Source organism: Plectropomus leopardus, chromosome 20 (assembly GCF_026936395.1).
Source record: "Plectropomus leopardus strain MGB_pleo_1.0 chromosome 20, ASM2693639v1, whole genome shotgun sequence".
NCBI lineage: Eukaryota > Metazoa > Chordata > Actinopteri > Perciformes > Serranidae > Plectropomus > Plectropomus leopardus.
This window is the reverse complement of record NC_142195.1, coordinates 24,797,457-24,813,148: the sequence shown is the minus strand read 5'-3', so window position 1 is coordinate 24,813,148 and position 15,692 is coordinate 24,797,457. Positions and strand designations below refer to the sequence as shown.

The window sequence follows — 15,692 nt, the reverse complement described above, 5'->3', positions numbered from 1 at the left end:
AAATGCAGTATTTTACAACCTGCGAATTAGACTCAACCATCAAGTAAAAGTTGCACAATGTGGCAATAAGGCAAAGGATGGGTAGAACATGCAGGACATGACGCGGATTATACCACAGTCACATAGCTGGCTTGTATTTGGTCAAAACCAAATCTCTTGTCATTCCTCGAATTTTTCTAAGTACTTCTACTGTAGCCCATACTGACAGAAGTTTCCAAATTTCATCATTTCTTCACTTAGACATTGTCAGTCATTGTCATTGTGTAAATGATCCTTCTTCTTTAACTTTGGACGTTAGTTTTCTTGTGGTTTTACTTGAGTCCCATCATAAAAACAATGCACACAAAGCTCTCCTGGATAGTGTCAACATACATTTAAGCCTGCAAGGCATATGTGAAAGGAGAAGTAAATGCCCAAAAAGTGACTCAGTAATACATTCTTTTGACATTTTGCCTGGGCTTTCCTGGACTTATAAGGCTGGAACTTTCTTTTAACATCAGTTAGATTCATTTATTTGTCATTTAACACAAAAAACAGGTTGCTGTGTAATATTCATCACACTAAGCACAAATTGTACCTCACACCACCTACTCAGGAGGTGTAGCGTGAGCAGCATGTTAGCAGAGCAGCAGCTTCAGTTCTCCATCTGTGTTTGCTCAAGATGCGTTCAAGGACAGTATTGAGATATACTTGATGCGTACAAATATGCTTTGGGTTATGTTTATGCATACAGCACAAGTAAAGCATGAGTGAAGCACAAACTATTGATATGAGCAACTGAAAATAAGAAAAAAAAGGGAAATAAAAAAAACATATATATATATATATATATATATATATACAATTTTCTATAACTATAATTTTCTATAATTATATAGTTTAGTAGTTTTCTGGACATTTATACCTAGCTTTTTGATAATATCGAATAACTTTCTTCCTTCTTTTGTCTCCCTCTCTGTAGTTGAGTCTTTCTTCCTCCATTTATCCCCATATTTTCATCCTTAAAACTCTACTTTCCTTTCCCTGTCTTCTTCCCTTTTCACCCCACTTCATCTTTTTCTTTCCCAGGAGAAAGCAGCTAACTGGCACTACATTGTGAGCCACTTACAGAGCCACTCTTCCTCCTCCTCCTTCTTCTTGCTCTTCATCTTTGTCTCCCTCCAAAAATCTCCCGTAGCTTTTTCTGGCTCATTATCCTAAGCGATGCAGACCCACGCTGCTGTGATCCGAGAATGCCTTTTCTCTCCGTTGGTACTCTTTCTTTGTATTTGGGTCTTTTTCTTTTCCTTCTGCTCAAAGTCATTCCTTTTGATCTGCCCGTTATTTGCACTGCAGCGTTTTTGTGTGGCGTACCGCATTTTGTTTCTGCCCACCTATCCGACCAGGTATTCCTCTCTGTGCTGCACGGCGGAGTGTTTTTCTAAGGTGGGAGAGATTTCTCATGGCCTTGAAGGCAACATTTGCATGTCTAGTTTAGGCAATCAAGGCACATTTTAGGACTTATTGTGTTGATTGGTGTTCTTAAGATTTTACTTCACTACATGCAGACGGTCTTGAGCTCATTGATGAGTGTCGTCACAATCCTTGAAGAGCTTCATCAAAGTTTAACACCTTGCTAAACATCTGTTTGTTAAAGCCTTTGACACTCGCTCACTGTGCCTGTGGAACATCAGGCTTGTGTGTGTAACAGGTGCCAGTTATCCCTTGCAAGCGCATAGTCATGGAAAACCGCTGGTTTGTGACTAAATGACAGGTGTGCATTAGTATGCTTTAACAGGACATCACAAAAAAAATGGGGGTGACAGTTTAACCACTGGTCTAACTGCATGTGCACAGTCTTGAAAACGGATCATAGCACAAGAATAACAGAATTTTCCAGAGTAGCTGTTGCTAAGATGTATGCTCCTTCCTGGTAAGACACATCTAACTATGGGTTAGACACATGGTTAGACATACTGTCCAACATTTGTGATGGAGACTAGTTTTTGCTACCAGCAGTTAACATTTTTCACCATGATTGAAGAAATTTGCCAATGAAACTGATAGTATCTACCTTTTCCTTCTTGTTCACGCTTCTCAACTTTTTTGTAGTTACTTTTTTGTCAGTATGTTTTGTGAATTTCACTAGGTAACCACCTTCAAAGAAAGATGTTGTTCCAACAAACTTTGCTTCCTCCCTTTCTGTCATTATCAGTATTTGGGCACAACACTAACATAACAACCCCTGACACAAGACATTTGACGTGAACCTGCATGCATTGGTACAAGGTTATGGTCTGGTAAGCATTCTGTTTTTGGTTTGTGGTCCCTATAACATTGACCAGTAATGTTTGAGTGGCGGGTAAACAGTCTGACTGCAGAGAAAAAGAGGCAGAACACATTGGAAATGCAGGCCAGAACCCATCAGATATTGCTTGATAACAATTTAGCTTTATATTAGAACGTGTCTTATTAAAGAGATTTGCCAAAATGACTGGTGGAAGAAGTCTTGTCCCAGATAATATTGACAGTTGCACCCAGAGCCTTATTGTCGTAAGACAGATAGTCGATGGGTTCCAAAATTGGGTGCTATCTAACTCAGGACACTTCAGGGTTACCGGCTGAACACTGTTGATTTGTGATTTGCTCTGCTGTTCATATTCAATGTTTTCTTTGAACTTTTTTTTCCAATGTCATATCCCGCTGTGCACCTTTTGTTTGTTGTTTGTTGGTGCAACATGCCCATTCCAACAGTGATGGTTGTTAAGCAACAGTTTTCATTGCAGAGGTCACAGTAAGTCATGGTTGTTGTTTTTATGCCTCCCTGCCTGTTGCTGCTCCTTGGCCAAAGTCATTTTGGGTTCTGCTTGTCCGTCTGTCTGCACGGACGTCATTGCTTCATATTTGTCACAAACGTCCACTTGGACTCAAGCATGATTTCACTGGCCCTTACTGGTCAAAGGTCACTGTCACCTTAAACCCATAATTCTTGTGATCGAGATATCTCAAGGAGACCTTTAGGGAATTTTCTTGAATTTGGCGCAGATATCCAACTGGACTGAACAATGAACTTATTAGAATTTGGTCGTCAGAAGTCAATGTTTCCTCATAAAAGATGTTTTTGCCCATAAATTAAGAATTAACTAATTATGGCATAACATTCTGCAAAAACTCTCCCTTAGAAGTGTGGATGTATGTGAAGCATCCAAGTTTCAGACTTTGCTTCTTTGCTGCAACATCCATATTGGAAGCACTGTCAACTGTCACGGCTACAGATGAGTCTGGACAGACATGGATATAAACTGTAATTGAATGGTTTGTGGCGGCAAACAACCACGAGTCAGTTCATTCTAGTTTATTGTAGTCTTTATGGAGTCATGATACATTTCTTTGACTCATCTTGATTGACCTGTAACTCGCCGTCTTAGCAGGGGGGCATGAAGTTTTCCCCAAAGAATGTATCAAACAAAGAAAATAAAAGGAGAAACCGGGACAACATTATATAGCAGAAGAGAGCCATAGTTATTTTTGTATGAATGCAGTGGAGCGTGCTTGTATGCCATGTATGCATTAACATCTTGAGTCTACAAATGTAGATGCACTCTTGGTACAGACGCAGGGAGGGGGAGGGTGCCGTCTATAACATCATGAAGCCAGAATAGCATCCGGGACTCTATTCTGTGGAATATACTGTCCTGTAACCCAGCGTTAACCCCGAGAGATTGATGACTATGCTACCTCTGCCCAGAGGGGGATTGCTTAGACTTTCCTTTCTAATGGAGCAAAAGAAAATGCAGAGTACCTCTCCCCATCATTACCATCCTGCTCCCTCTTCTACTTCTTCCCTTATTGCTTCCTCTCTGTCGTCCTCTCCCCTCCTCCACGAGTCCACGTCCCAGGGTCCTGTGGTCTCCCAGCAGCTTATGTAGTGGAACGAAGCACCGCGGTTTGCCATGTTATTCTTCAGCTGCAGGGAGCGGTGACAATGAGGACACATTCAGACTGGCAATATGCCTCAGATGGTATGAGCATTTTGGACCATGAAACACAAACCAGGAGGTCCAGTTTGACAGCCAATCAGACAGAAAGACACTTTTAATTTTTAAACCATAAAATATTAATATATGAAAAACTGCTCGGAGCCTTGAAGAGACACTTTTATGTGCATGATGCAAAGTCAGTGTAAAGGCAGAGGAAACTTAGGGCATGATCAGACTGAGAGCACACTTTGTTCATTTCAATAATACCACTGCATTGGTTCAGCGAAAGTCCTGACGCACAGGGCTCTGCTGAACCTGACTCAACTGTTGCTGCAATGCAATGCAACATCATCAGGCAACACACTGCTTGACCCCGATAAAGTCAGAAAGATAAGTGACATGGTTTGATTTTAGTAAAATCCAAGGAAAAGATACAGAGTAAATCCTTTTTTTTAAATTAATTTTAATTTTTCAGTTTTCACAAGTTTAATTGATTATTTATGTAGGAGCCATTCTTGATTTAAGTACATGTAGTATACTACCTGTCCTTTAGGTGTCACTTTTGTAGTATTGGGTGTGTATAAATATATGTGGGAACCATCATGCAGTGACAGGTGTGTTGCTAGACGGAGGAGCACAAACTGCTGAGAAGCTGAGGTGATTGGACAAACCTCGTCACACAGAATTCGTGGCGATGGGTCAAACTTGCATTAAACAGGGATTTCACACATTAAAAAACTCCTACATTTTATTTCAATGGTCTCTGACATCACAAGTTTGAGACGTACTTCTCTGGTTTCTGGCTTTGAGAGAGAGTAGCTCATCTTCACAAATTTTGATTTAACTTCCGTCGGCCATGGAAATAATAATATATTTTATTTTTTAATTTAGGTGGCGTTCCCTTTTTATTGTTGCAATTGCAACAGCACATCATCCTGCAGGGGCTGTAAATACTATACAAATCCAATAAATATTTATTTTTGGATAGTCCTGGTTGTTTTGAAAAAGGGTGCAATTCATATTTGAAGCTAATGAGACTCTTTGAGAGGCTCACTAATGGAAGAAGCAACAAAATGCAGTTTTTGGCCTGTAACTAAATTATTAATGCATTAACTTTGTTTCCTGTTTCATAATTAATGATGTCACTAAAACCTGTAATGACATGTCCACACCAGCTCTGCCTCCTGCATGTATTTAGTGTTGTTTTTGGTTTGTTCTCTTGCGAATGTGTTGCGGCCTGCACAATGTAGAAACAAACTACAAGTGAACTATTCTGTGCTGGATCCTCAACTTTCATGAGAATAAATGAGTAACATACAAGGTACAGGGAACTCATGGTGAGGCACTTGGCATCTGTTTGATCGTAAAAAGTTCTGTGTTGTCGAGAGACTTTCCTCCTCAGAAAAACAACACATTACCTGCTGTGGTCGTGTAAGCAATTAGTAATTCCTGCTACATGATGCAATCCAAGCCTTCACACCCAGTGAGGGAGCCTGGGAAGGAGAAAATGTCACCAAACTGAGTCGACGCTCCTTCTTGATGTTTTAATCGTGAGGAGAGCAGGGGAAGAGGGAAAGGAGTGCAAATGAAGAGAGATTTCAGCTTATGCTAATGATCACAATGTTGCCGGCCGCTGCGGAGCTTTTGACTCAAGCAAAACATCCTCCCATCAGTGTCGTCTTTGGCAGCTAAACCCCTCGGTGGATGTTACAGATATGCAACTCCAGAACGGTCGAGGCAAGATTATGCTGGAATCTGCATCCAGATGTTCAAACTACCGACGCAGAGAAAAATAACGAGCGTTGTCCTTCCAAATTATTATGTCATGTGCTAGATTTTTCCCTCCTCACTCCTCTACAACCACCAAATTTCTCCTGTTGTGATAGTAACAGTCAGCATTCAAGGTGAAAACTGGATCTCAATGTGAACGTGACAGATTCCTGAAGGCACGATCGCACTTTGTCTTTCCCGGTGTGATTTTTGTTTCTCAACAGTTGCACACGATAAATGATCTGAAATTTCTGCTGGGCCTGAACAGAACATGCCGTATCATTTATCTCTGTGCAGCACAGAACATGTTCACCTTCGTTTTCACCTTGAGATCCCATTTTAGATATTGTTGCAATGCTGTCACCAGCCGGCTGCAGCTAGATCAGATCTGACTTTTTTAATTCTGACGTCATCCTCTCATTGAAGTTCCTTTATGTCCTGCTTTGGTCAAGGATAGTGGGAATGTTGGGGATTGGATTGCAAAAAGCTACTTGGTTTAAGTTAAGAAGAGATCATGACTGTGTTGGTAGGAAACTGGAAAAGGTTAGTGGTCTCCCAAATATCGGCCCTGATAATCAACCTCAAAAGCAAGACTTTTACAAAACTCAGTCACCATCATTAAATTAAATATTTATTAGACCTAAGCATCATTTCTGAATTTTTGTGACAACCCTTAATTTTTCTTTTAACATTGTGTATGGGTCTAATTCTCAAAGCTGCAGTATTTTTGTATTGATTTTCATAACAGACTCTAACTTCTATTTCATTAAAAAAAAAACCCAAATATTTAGGCCTAATTATGTACAATTTATCTTACGAGACTTTCATCAACCTCAAAAGCAAGACTTTCACGGCTTTTACAAAACTCAGTTGCCATTTTATCCCACCATGCCCATCTGTCTCCACTCTACACTCTCTTATAGCAGAAATGCGATGACAGTGATCTACAGTAGACAGCAAAGGCTTGCACTGATTCACACTGTGAATGCTGTTTTAGCTCTGAGACAGTCAGCGGGGAAGTGACACCGTTGTAGCAGCAGCAGGATGTGTGGGTGGTTACTCAGCGTTGATAATGTGGCAATCTTAGTTTCATGCCCCGTGATTTTATTACATTTCCTCTGTCTGTCCCGAAGACCCGACGGCTGCCGTCAAATTAGACGCGGCCCTAATTACCTCTGCTGTGTCATGTTCAGAGTTTACACTGAAGAAATGTACCCGTCCTTTTTATTGTAATCGCATGAGATCATAAACTTTAACAGTATTGTGTAATATTGATTAAAATCTTGCACTGTGGCTTCTCTCTGTTGAGATCTGAGTTTGTGTGGTTTAATATGTGTGTGAGATGCTTGGGGGTCACAGGCACCTTTTCGTCTCACTTCATTAGAGCCATGAGAATCACAGAGGCAGGTGCACCCTGACCTTGTCAAGGCGACGTCTTGTGCTTGTCAAAATCTTGTAAAAATAGAGCAGCTCAGAGAGACAGTTAGACACACAGTGAACATTCAGTTGTGGCGGTGTGTGAATCCTTGAACCTCACTGGATGGACTCAAGCTTACTGAATTATTAATATCAAAGTGAGCATGAAACATGCAAGTGATTCTGTCTGTGTTTGCCCGTAGCACAGTATTTCTTACTTATATGGACTTATTTTCATACTTTTAAATGGACTCACAATGCCATAGCAGCGATGATTTTTGAATATTTTGAATATTTTTTTTGTAATTCTTTTTTTTTCCATTAGGGGGCCTTTTGGTTACAAGTGAGTGGAGAACTAGGCAATGCAGTTGCAAGTGTAGTTGAAAGTTTGTGACCCAGCCAACATGTTGAAAATAGTTGAGCCAAAACTCAGCACTGCCCATTGGCAGGAGAAAACCTTCTGACTTTACAGCTAAACAGTACACTAAAATATATGAAAAAGAGAGGCAGTAAGAGCGCTTCTGGTGTCCCTCAGACCACTGGTACTGATGAAAGGATATACAAAAAAAAAAAAGTGGTTTAACAGATCCAGATCCAGGCACTGGATGGTTTGAAAAGCATAAGAGCCCTTTAATTCGTAGGGCTAAAAACATTAATAATACACGTGCATTGTTGGTATATATGATGGTGTATTTTTAATGTTTCTTGGTTATAGATTTCTTGAGTTCCTCCTTTTTTTGAAGTACACCAAAATATGTTTCTGGAAACATTTGAGATATAAAATAAACAGTGTAGTAACAGATTCTTGATTTGATCAGCACTGCCTAGTTTGACCGTTGACACAGCTGACAGCTGCGTTAGATCCTCTTCTCTGATTGGTTGTTTTTTGATCAGTTTTGATGGATTCTTGCAAATGCCATTAGAAGCAGAGGCAGAGGAATATGATTTCTTTTTTTTCAAGGATTATCTGTGTCATGTACAGCTGTCAGGATGACGCAACTAACATGACAAAAGCATACTTTTATTAAAGTTACCAACTTCAGCTTTAATGCAAGGGCCTGGAAAACAGACTTCAGCCTTTGGGACTCACTGAGCACTTTGTGTCCACATGTAAGTGAAGTCAAACTGGCTGATTAAGTATCACTAAAATTAGCCTGCGGCAAATTAATTCACCTTCAAAGGAGAAGAATAGTCGACTCTGGGAGAGATGATAAAAGCCTCAAATTCAATTCAAACTGTTTTGATATATTCCTCTTCTTCAAGCAGCTCTCTGAGGACCTTTTGCACTCTCTGCCACCAGAGCTGTTGAGCACAGTCAGCGCTGCTTGTGAGAGTTTCAGGACTGTAAGGAGCTGCAGAATTGATTCAGAGTGGCTGTCTTCATCTCAGCAGGCTTCCCTTGGCATCAGAGAAAATGTGTGTGTGCGTGTGTGTGTGCGGCAGCACTGTAAGCTGAGAGTGGGAGTGCACTGTCACACCACAACTGCATGATGCATGACTCCAAATTATGTGGCAGTGTTTGCTTTTTCCTCACTGATCATTCAGAGCAGTCAGCCAGCGATGACTCATGGGAATAACAGAGGTGGAATAACGATATCAAGTAAACTTATATAAAAACATCAAGCTCAGTGGATTTAAGATTTTTTTTTTGTGATAACAGGCAGCTTTTTGAGGTGTCATCATTTTCCCCCATCCTGCATGGAGTTCAGTTTTCAGTCCCATTTGTGATTTTTTTGTACTGAAATAGTTGGTATGTGGGCTTTCAAACAAGTTTCAAATGCCATTTGAATTAGCTTTCATGTTGCATTAATAATAATTTTGAATTTCTGAATAAATAGACCTTATACTCATAGCTAGATTTTACTCTAGTATTTGTTTTCTTCTGTCATGGCCTTTCACTTAAACAACATATGTGGTCATTAGAAGTTTTGCTAAAGGCAACATAGTGTGCATCAGCAGTTTTGTAATGAACTAAATTAGTGTAGCCAGTGGCCTTGATTGCCATATGCCCTGTATTTGCTCTCTTGCTGTGCACACAGTGTGCTTTAATCTCATTGCAAGACTCCGAACCCAGTGCACTTAAAGGTGGGGTGGAGATAGTCACTTGAAACATTGTAGGATTTGATGATCTTTACATACAGAAATATGTGAAATACAATATGAAAGCTGACTTTTCCATCTTTGAATGTGTTGTAATATGCAAAAGCGATATCAGAAAATGTGACAGTAAAAATGATAAACTGTAGGTGCATTTAATCTGCCTGTTCGTTCTTGATTTTGACCTCAACCACGTAGGAGACTAGCTTTTCATGGCCTGGTGCTGGAAATGGCCATGGCCAGAGGCATTTTGTTTTTGGCCATCCATCCATCTGTCATGAGCGCAATATCTCAAGATTGCCTTGAGAGAATTTCTTTAAATGTGACTCAAATGTCCACTTGGACTTAAAGATGAACTGATTAGGTTTTGGTGGTCAAAGGTCAAGGTCACCATGATCGTGCATCCCTCTCATTCTTGTGCATGGGATATCTAAAGAACACTTTGGAAAAATGTCTTCAAATTTGGCTAAAACATCCCCTTTGACTCAACAATTAACTAATTAGACTTTGGTGGTCAAAGGTCACTGTGACCTTGCATGTGTCTCATTTTTTGAATGCAATATCTTAAGATCTTGAGGCAATTTCCTCAAATTTGGCACAAACGTCCACTTGGACTCAAGAATGATCTGATTAGAGCTTGGTGATCAAAGATCAAGTGTGACCCCATAAAACATGTTTTTGGCCATAACTCAAGAACTAATGTAGCCTACTAATCATGACAAAATATCACACAAATGTCTAATACGTTAAAATTCATCAAAGATGAAAGGTCAGCTTTAGGGTGACATCATAATATTCAGCGTCATAACTCAGGAACAGTAGGGGAGACATTTGATTAGGTACTGACAGAAACTGACTGAAACTGTGCTGACTGTATAGAGTTGCTGTGCTATGTATCTATGTTTTTATGTTTAATTCTAGTTGGTGGAATGTTTGTATATTACGCATTAATATCAGTTGACGAAAGAGCCAAAATGAGTTTTTTTCATAGATTATAAAGTAGCAGATTGATTGAAATGCATTAAAAAATCTGCAGGTTTGAAGGAAAATTCAGAGGCCTTGCAAGAAACACACATTTCAGCCTAAATGTGTGTATTAAATGTAAATGGAAACACAGATGTGTTGGCCTGAAGGTGCTGGAGGCTGTTTGTAATATAGAAAACTGGATCACACCTTCCTCCAGAAGTGACATATGATAAATTGAAGTGATGGATGTCCTTCTATGATGCCCAGAAGCCACGACATAGGTCTTCTCTTCTCTTCTCTTCTCTTCTCTTCTCTTCTCTTCTCTTCTCTTCTCTTCTCTTCTCTTCTCTTCTCTTCTCTTCTCTTCTCTTCTCTTTCTTTTCTCAGGAATGTCAACAGCAGTGGTCGTTTCCTGGTTCACATCATAGATGTCAAACAAAATCTGACATGCTGGTCTTTACACTGAGGCCTCTGTGGATGAAATGATAAAGTTGTCATGCCTGACACTTTGTTCCCCAGTTCCCCTTTTCTGTTGGGTTATTGTGCTGATGTCATTATGGTCTGATCCCAGTCTGATCCCAGTCTGATCTTTGTTCTATTCACAGCATTTCACAGTGACACTCGTCATTTATGTTCTCAGTCAAAATTGTATTTTTGCATTGTTTTAATGTGAAACTGTGCAGAAGTTACAGTAAGCAAAGTCCTCTTTGCAAAAAACAGAGTTCAGAAAAAAGAAAAAACATTTTTATGTATAAAATAAAAAAATGGAAAGAAAAAATGTGGATAAAATGCAAAAAGCTGTTGATTACGCTGTATGTTGTAGTAATGATAATAATAACTTTAATTATATAGCACCTTTAAAAACAGAGTTTATGAAGTGCTTTGACAGGAAAAGCAAAAGCAAAAACGGGGTATTCAGAAGGAAAAATAACAAGAGAAAACAGACAGACCTCCCGAATATAAGCGAGAAAAACAAGGGTAGAGTTAAGATTAAAAAAAACAACAAAAAAAAATTAATAGAAAGAAAAACTAACAAACAACAAAAGCAATAAAACCACAAAATAAAAGGAGCTAAAATGAACAAAAAGTAAAATAAATAAATAAATAAATAAATAAAACAAAACTTAATAAAAAATAATTAAATGATAATGCTGCAAATCAATTTTTAACATCCATTTTCAACTCAAAGTTTTAATTTTTACATTTTTCATAGTTAAGGTAATTTTCTTTTGGAAAAAAAAACCAAAAACAGTCCTAAATGCCCTTACGAGTAGAGCAAAATCAGATTGTGTGCTCCATTGCATTTAGCTTGTACAACCCCTTAAATCTGAGAAAACAAGCAACTTTCAGAGACTTTACTGTGTTTTAGAAATTGTAAAACATTTGCACAAGCTTAAATGAACTCAGCCTGAGCAGTCAGCTAAAGAATTAAGGCCACTTCAACAGGAGAGAAACGTCTTCCCTCCTCACCAGCTGACTCTGGGACTGAAAGTTGATGCAGCTTCATTTCCTCCGCCACACCAGGCATCCAGAGCTCCCCAGAGGCAAGACAAGTAAAATATCTGCTGCCGAGGACAGAAAACAGAGCTGATGTTACCTCAATCTGAGCACAGATACCAAAAAATACCTCATTTACACAGATTACTAGAAGAAAAAGAAGACTTGTAAGGAAGGAACCAGAAGATGAGGAGATATTCATGTTCTGTTCATACAAAAAGAATTCCACAAAATGTGAAGAAGAGGACACAGAGAAAGACCTGACGAGATGTTGGACATGCGGAAAAATAATTGATGGAGAGCGACAAGCTTCAGCCAGCCATTTATCCTGGTGTGTGGGCTGCTGCTCCTCTGACAGCCGAGACAGAGGGTGTGCTACTGTATACGCGTGTGTATGTTCATCTCACATACGCGAGCGCATAATATAGATCTCCAGCCTGCTGATTCAGCCGCCCAGAACCTCCCATCACAATTACAGCCAGCGTGTGGCAGCGCTTCGCCACTGGCGTCTGCAAAATGTCACTGTGCTTAAGACAGCCCATCAGTCGGCAGGTCTGTCCCCCGCTAACAGGCCGCTGTGTGGGAGCGCTCTCAGACATGGAGGCTGCTGATCCATACACTTACCAGGAACGTTTTTGGCTTTCATTTAGCTGCTTCAGTTTCAGTGTCCTGCTCTTGTGCACACGGTCAGCTGAATAGAACAGAAGCATCATTAATGTTACTAGTTATACATGTGCTTTTCCTGCTGTGACGAGTCAAAATATCTGCTAGAAAAGACAGTGAGGAAATCCAAACTTCCTCCTATACTTTAATTTAGATTAGATGATCAAATGTATGTGGACACCCCCGTGCAAATACTTATAGTTTCAGTGAGGAGAGATCTTTTCTCCACAGAATACAAAGATATTTTTGACAAAAGCAATCAACCTTTACCTTTAACATGACAATGCTCAAAGACAGGTCCAAAATGAAGCAGTTTTTCCAGTCTGATTTGGAAGATCTTGCCTGCACAGAGTCAGAACACTGACTGTGAACCAGGCTTTATGGCTATGTTTACATGCACACTTTTTCTCAATCTGATTGAAAGCAATCTGATTGAAGACTTTGGGTCAATCATTTACAAGGGATGTCCTTTCATAATGGACGCCATCAAGCAGCGTATTATAGGGCTGTGACAGGTACTCACTGATGCCGCCCGTCCGCGAATCATATTGCCTCACAAGTTGCCCCTTGGTGGTGTATCATACCACCACAAAAGGTGACTTTTGATGTCGGTATCTTACGTCCAAATCACTGACAACGTAATGGTATTTTGACATTTTCGGAATAAGATGGGCCTGAAATAATAACTACAAGCAGCAGAGAGGAGAGCAGTTTTTAAATTTGACAGCAATGATATGATTGGCTCAGGGGGATCGTGGCAAAATCTGGTCTACAGCCAGCTGTTAGAGGAGAAGCTGGAGTGAGGCAGAGATTTCTGAATGAATTAAGAACGTAAAAAAGTTTTCCAGTCTGAATTTAAATATCTGCACGTGAGAGTGAGTGAATAGGCGTGTGTGCGTGTAAGCCATTTAACCAACCTCCAGCCATGACGGCTCGTATTGAAAGACTGAATCGTCACACCTATTTTTCTGTGGACAATTTATTGAAAGTGGATGTTTCTGAGCTGTAACTCGTGTTTGGGCCTGATAGCAGCCTGAGCTTCTTGTTGGTGGGAAGCTCACCGAGATGATGGAGGGCTATTTAAATTGCTTTTTTGGGTGGCAAATTGAAAAGTTGTCAATAGTTTTCTAATGAGACAAGTTGGCAGAAGTTTTTGTTCAGTCCAATGAGTTTGTAAAACGTGCATTGTTATTCACAGCTGTGTTTCGGAAGTGGGATGAAACTAATTTAAACTACTTCAGCTCAAGCTGGATCATTCAAAACAAAATTCCATTTAATTTTTATTAGTCCATTTTCATTGGCCATTTCTTAAAAATAAAAAGTCTTTCTAACTTAAATTAAGCATCCGAAGAAAAATCAATCATATATTTAAGTGCTAGGTGTAATTTGTGTGATGGCTTGCTTTTAAATCAATCTCCTGACGTCCTTTCTTTCCTTCCTTTCTTTGTGTGTCCAGACCAATGATGTAGCAGGAAACACCTGGAACTGGCTCTACTTCATCCCCCTCATCATCATCGGCTCCTTCTTCATGCTCAACCTGGTGCTTGGTGTCCTTTCTGGGTAAGTCAGCTCTTAATACATACATACACATATTCCAGGATGCCCTGTGCTCACTCAGTATTATGTTGAATTCATGCAAAAAATCCTTTTTCTCGCATGCATCTGGTGAACAAAGAATCTGAAAATGGAGAGCTGTATTGTCTTAATTGGTGGTCTGTGTTATTTTTTGACTTTGGTGAATCTGAAACACCAAAGTCACACAATAACACAAACAATTTAGTGATTAAGGCAGAGGTAGACCAGCAGCTCTGGTGTTCAGAGAAGTTAAATTACTGATTTTGTTGATAGATAAGTTTCACTTTGTCAGAACAGGCTGTCTGTTTGAGAAGTATTAAGCATACAACTGGAAAAATAAGACTAATATATTGCACAAGTTGTGTTGAAAATTTGTAATATCACCTATGACTCAGTTTTTGCATTTTATTTTCACTAGAGGCATGCAAGTTAAAAAAAAAAAAAATCTTGCACTCAATGTAACAGCATGAGTAATTAATATGCAAACCATCATTTGGGTGATAAAGTATTCCTTTGATGGTGCATCTGGAGGCACCTCTGTATTGGCTGCTTCCTGTGGCCGTTTTACTGTCTGTTTGATTTAAACTCAGCTTCTGTTCTCCAAAAAACACGCACAATCAAAGATTAGGACTTCAAGGCGATATCCTTATTGCCTACAATGAAGAGCAAGGGTTTCTCATGTCTTATGAAAAAATGCTGAATTGAAGGTGAATTTGGGCTAATCAACAGATTATTCACTTCCTCATCATCATCTAGATTCACTCCTTTATTCTCTGTCTCTCATGATGTGTCTCTGTCATTGTCTCGTGTCATGAAAATGCTTTGCTTTGTTGCGTTTTTCACCCTGATCGTCTGTCGCTTGTACTGTTATTGCCCGCCTCTCGTTTCATCAGTTACATTTTTACTAAATACATATTTTGTAAAGTATTTCATCTTATATGCCTATCTTTCTGTTTGTAATAAAGAACACTAAAGTTTTGCTAACTTCACCAGAAAATGTCAAAATCAAATGTTTCTTTTGCTCACGTGACAGACCAGATTTTGTCTGAAGTGTTAAAGAAAAGCATTGTTTTTCATCATCACTGGGTCATTTCAAGAGTGAGGTGATATTATCAAATTTAGTAAGTTTTTAGCATATAGATCTGAGAGTAATCAAACTACTCATTTAAGTCTCAGCAAGAAAACAAAAACAATTCCTTTAATCCACTTTAATCTGTTTATTTAATCTATAAATTCTTTTAAAATGACTTTCTTTAACATATCACATTTTAAAAAGCTCATCAAATTTTATTCTTTATAGATTAAAAAGTTCAATGGCCAAAAACACCTCTGGATATACGGCTGCAATTAAATAGAATAAACTTCCAGTGTCTTTGAAACTGACTAAGCAGAGATAAATTTTAAGCAAGCTTTGAAGAAATTGTTAGCAAATAGTCTCTCATGATAGGGACCTTGCAAAAACGAATTTAGTGTTATTTATTTAGCCATTTATGTCTCTTTTCTGTTTTGTAGTTATGTGGACATTGTATTTGTGTGTGTCAGTCTTGCCCGACGTGGCGTCTTGGCTCTCCAGAGAATAAGCTTTTTGCTTTATTGTGTAATTTAATCCTCAACAGCAGCAAACGTATGTGGTAACTATTTTCACGTGAAACTGTTTTTATGTGTATTTTATGGTCGTATTATAAATCTATAATCTGTCTTTCTAAAATATATATTGCTATCTCTATTTAACATGACAGCTAGCATGCT

The 15,692-nt window shown here is 39.1% G+C and overlaps 1 protein-coding gene across 4 annotated transcripts in view; it reads left to right on the top strand.

The window, feature by feature from the left end:
• The window catches only part of cacna1bb (calcium voltage-gated channel subunit alpha1 Bb), a 188,101-nt gene that overhangs the window by 81,295 nt on the left and 91,114 nt on the right, over positions 1 to 15,692 (top strand). For all 4 annotated transcript variants that reach the window (XM_088071056.1, XM_088071055.1, XM_088071058.1 and 1 more), the window contains exon 9: positions 13,825 to 13,928. In XM_088071056.1, coding sequence (XP_087927182.1) covers positions 13,825 to 13,928 — 104 coding nt within the window. The remainder of the gene's footprint in view (positions 1 to 13,824; positions 13,929 to 15,692) is intronic.